Source organism: Sphaeroforma arctica (assembly GCF_001186125.1).
Source record: "Sphaeroforma arctica JP610 unplaced genomic scaffold supercont1.1565, whole genome shotgun sequence".
NCBI classification, from domain to species: domain Eukaryota; class Ichthyosporea; order Ichthyophonida; genus Sphaeroforma; species Sphaeroforma arctica.
The window spans coordinates 8,671-13,522 of record NW_014038993.1 but is presented as its reverse complement, the minus strand read 5'-3'; the positions used below and the strand labels follow the sequence as shown (position 1 = coordinate 13,522).

The 4,852-nt window shown below is 58.1% G+C and overlaps 1 protein-coding gene across 1 annotated transcript in view; it reads left to right on the top strand.

The window, feature by feature from the left end:
• Window positions 1–108: 108 nt before the first annotated feature.
• The window catches only part of SARC_11190 (hypothetical protein), a gene marked incomplete at its 5' end in the record, with an annotated part of 6,797 nt that continues 2,053 nt past the window's right edge, over window positions 109–4,852 (top strand). The window contains one exon of the mRNA XM_014294730.1: window positions 109–4,777. Within this exon, the coding sequence (XP_014150205.1) occupies window positions 109–4,777 (4,669 nt within the window). The remainder of the gene's footprint in view (window positions 4,778–4,852) is intronic.

Genomic DNA, 4,852 nt, shown 5'->3' with positions numbered 1-4,852 from the left:
TATATATATATTTACAAATATATATATATCCGTTTATAAATTTTTTATATATATGCGGATGATCATAAGCCCTTTCCGTGCTCAATCCGGATCGAACCCACTCTCGGAAAACAGGGCGAGACAATGGGCCCATAGTCAAAGTACAACGGCACAGAAGTCGATCACGAACTGTATGCCTGGACGCTGACGGTACGGTGAACCAAGTCAGAGTACAACAGAACACGCAGCACTTCGCTCAAGATTCCAATGGGAAAGTACCACAAGTCGAGGGAGCTCAGACATCCAGTAACGGGAGATCATGTAGTATGTCACTGCCTGGCACGGGGTTCCACACGCCCACGGAGATGTTCGTGAATCCTACGGCACCCCATTCGCCATGTGATGAGCGGCGTGTTGGGACGTCTGGTGAAGGACGGTATGTGCGTACCAACAACGATGACAAGACACACAGTCATGGCATCACACACACTGACGGTGCGGGGGAGTCCCAGAACACTATGGACAGGACAGTCACCGATGGGGAACAGAGAACGAGTCGCTTCAGAACCTCGAGTGCACAGCAAGTGCCTACGCGCACACGTGCTTCAACCGATGTGCATGTGCAGGGACGTCCACACCACACCTCGTTTGAGCGAGCACCGAGTGGGGCTATCAGCTACCGCAACGGCCGCCACGGCAGCGTAGGAGGGTACGACGTCGACGGTATGTCCATGGCTCTGGATACGTTAACGGATGCTATGGACTGTCGGGACGAGGCGTTGTCGCTCGCTATGGCCACCCCAGAAGTGAAGGAGGCACAGTTCCGTATGCAGTCGTATGTGAGCTATGGGGGCCAGATGAGTGCGCACAAGCGCTCGATGGCACCGCCTGGGGCGAGTGTGAGATCCAGTGCCAGGTTGGATTTGCATACACATATGAATATGAGTACGGGTGACGGAGGGACCGTGCCGCAGTTTATTATAGGCGGGGATGCTGTGTCTGCGCATACGATCCAGCCACAATCACACCCTTCATTTGTGTTCGAGACGATGCAACGAACATCTTCTCACACGCGTACACAGACACCGACCGAGTCACGTGCCTATACAAGCGCACCACACGACTTACATACATCGGCTCCCAACACGTCGGACACGAACACATTCGCACGGCCCTACGCCTATAACTACGATGACAGGGCCAATCCGCACACACCCATTGAACCGGAAAGGTGTTCCACGAGCACACCTGCGCTGTTCTCCCTGGGGGACTCAGATGAGGTGACATTATCGTACGGATCTCAGATCATAGACTCCGGGGTGTTCCTGAACCGATTCGATGTGGGCGTGAACGGGACAGGTTACCATGGCAACGCGGAGCTACCTTTGAAACAACCAGTGCGCCCGTTTGTGGCGAGTGTGCAAACTGCTCGCAAACCCACTGCCCCGAGGATACCGAATTGGAACGAAACGAGTGCCTCCGAGATAGGGGGTGAAGTGGGAATTGCATACGAGTACGCGTATGCACCCGCCAGTGCCACTGCAAGTATACCTACCGAAGCACAGCCCCACACGGCCACTCAGGACCACACAAGGGCGTATACTGCGAGTGGGTCAGACACAGTGTGGTTGGGGGGACAGAGTGATAGCACAGCCACCAAGATCGCTCGACTGGAGTCTAACGATCGGGAGTGTAGCACGCCCGGACGTACACAGAGCAACGAATTTGTACACGCACACAAACGCGCGCATACGCGTGCATACCCCAACTCTCAGGCGAGCTGCCCAAATTTGGCGGGCATGGACGGGACTCCTGGATATTTGTCCTCTGTGGAAGCACGACGGCGAATGCGTGGGTCGGTTAGCATACCGAATACGGTCGCACCCAACACCCCCAATGAACCGCAATTCCTGCCATCGCAGACGGTACCTCCTATGTCACTGTATGACCCCCCAAGGGCAGCCCCCGAGCCCATGCCTGTCGTCGCCCGTAAACCTCACGAGGCAAGCCTACAGGGGAACACCACACAACCGACGCAGACGCACGCACGCACACAATTGCGCAAGGACATACACACGCAGAGGCATATCAGCAAGGCCCACACGCACACAGAGATGCACTCGCACCGGCGGGCGCGTGAGCGTTCGAGTTACAGCATCAGTGGCGATACGACTGTTGTGCGTGCGCGCAGGAAACGTAGCGCAAGTGTGAGTGAGCGGGAGAGCCTGATCATGCAGGCGAGTACCCAGGCACGCGTCGACTCACAGACACGCACACACTCGCAGATGCACACACACAACCACAACCACAACCACAACCACAACCACAACCACAACCACACCCCCCCCCCGGGCCAGTCACAAGGACACCCACAAGTCACGACGGATGTAAGGCTTGGGTTGAACGGACCCGCACCTATCGAGCCGGCTGGTCGAAGTGCAACACACTACCGGAGTCGGGGGGAGACACAGCTGGTCGAAAGGAGAATAGGAACGCACGCACACGCACACGCACACGCACACTCCAGTGTTCACCTGAACCAGGCGACGACCACCACACCTGCCGGGTCGTTCGGTGCGTCGGTGCCAATGTCTCTGCCGAATGTGAGCACCATGGAAGCGCTCGCGCAGGCGGGCAGCCTCCGAAGCACACGCATGAGCGTAGATATGGGTGAGATAAAGGGCGGGCTCAGGAGCAGTCGCCTCAGAGTGGACATGGGTGGGATAGAGTCACAGGGACGGATATGTGTGGCCAGGCTAGGCACCGCTCCAGGCAGGTACGAGCCGCGCACAACAAGCAACTCAGATATCAGCGATGCGCTGGCTGCGGTGGACAATACGGCGGTAGGCACCAGAAAGGCTGCGGCGGGTATACAGTCTACCGCTGGGCGCCCGGCAGACACCACGACCAAGCCAGCGAATGAGGATGTGGGGATGGTTAACGGACTCAGCGGTAGTGGTATGGAGACGCACCTGTGGGTGCAACCCACTGCCAGTGACACCCTGGACGTCCAGGCCAATCGCAGCAGTCCCCTGGCGTCGCTCTCGGCGGACCTGTTGGTAGGACAAGTGGCCCGCATGTCTGTGAACAACACCAATGCGGCCGACGACGAGGCAGAGGATGCGGACGGCTGTGGCGGGACCAGTACGAGCGCCAGTCCTGTTTTACGGGGCAGGTGCAAGGCCGAGGGCGGCCACGCCATGCCGGGGTACGGGTCAGTGGATTCGGATGTGCACACACGCGCAACCAATACGCACGGGGCGAACGAGTTGAGACGGAATGTGAGCGCAGATTCGAACCCAGTCGGGGAGATGTGTGCGGAGGCTTTTGCTATAGCTCAGTCGTATCTGTCCGACAGGCAAATAGCCGTCCCCGAGAGGTCTGATAATGGGCCTATGCAGACACACAGGCCGTCAGACGGTCCAAGCACCTTGTTCGGCTTAGCAAGCAGCCTACACGCGCCACCACCCAACACTCAGCGGCAACCACAGCCACAAGTACAGCCACACACCCCCACGCACCAACCACTCGGCGGACGCCAGCGCCTGGCACAAGAACAGGCACAGGCACAGCACAATTATTCACAAGGGATCACAGACCCCTTAGACAGGGACGTGCACAAGCCACCCATGACGCACTCGAGAGCAGACCTCGCCCCAGCGGACTGCCAGGAGCCTGTGCTCAGCAACACGTTTGAAGCAGTTGACAAGCTTGACACGCTTGACACGCTTGACACGCTAAATATTGCGCACGCGTATACGGACGACGCCAAGCTCCAGGGCGCGAAGATACTGAGGCCTGTGATTGGGCAACGGAGCCGCAAAGAGAGCTTCTGCGACACAGAGGTCTCGGCGCTAACTCTGTCACGGGCGCTGTCTATGGCCACAGAAGGCACCAACACCATTGAGATGACGGAGAGCGTGCAACGATCCACGCTAACTGCCCCATACACCACCGAGCCCTCCACAGCCACCGGAGTGCCGGCAGAGTTGCGCAACCGACCCTATCCAGATATGTGCGGCACCGCGCAAAGAAGGGGTACCTACACAAACACACATTGGCGGGATGGGGGTAATGAGGCTACTACTATGCACACAAGCCATGCAACGGCGGACAACGGCACACAAAGCGTGCTGGTGCATAGGAGCGGTGGTGATGCAGATGCGGATGCAGATGAGGGCAGCGGGGTGCGGGAGGTAGCCGAGTGCAAGAGCAGTGTTTACTACTCGCCCGAGAATACGGGTCTGCATATCGGCATGTCACAGAGCCACACGTCCATGCACACGCACACGAGCACGGTACAGGGCCCGCGGCGGGCGCACACGCCCACGCCCACCCACAAGAAGTCCGAGCACACCAGCGCTAGTGGCAGAGCCAGTGCGAATGTCACGCAACTCCCCTCAGAGACACCCATACATACACACACAGACACACCCGCACCCACACACGCACACGCACACGCACAAACCCCTACGGACGCCCTACCCCCTGCGGGAGCACACACGGATGCGCTGTTATATACGAATGCGGATGAAGGTGTGGCGCTGGCGGTGCCTGATGTGGTGCTGGTGGGCTCCAGGTATAGTGGCATGGCGGACTTCGATGTCATCGACCAGATCGGCTCAGGGCAGTTTGCGGATGTGTACTTGGCTATTGACAAGATTACGATGAACAAGGTAGGTGTAGCACGAGCCGCGCGAGGGTGGGGGCTGCTTGCATGGTGTATGGATACAGTCGATTCATACCTGCTGGGGGGGGACACAGTGTGTGTTCAATCAAGTGGGTGTATGCCTGCGAGGTGTATGATCTGTCGCTGTCGTCGCGTAGCGTCTCGGTAATGCATGTGAGCATAGTTGTGACGCCCCAGTAGTGT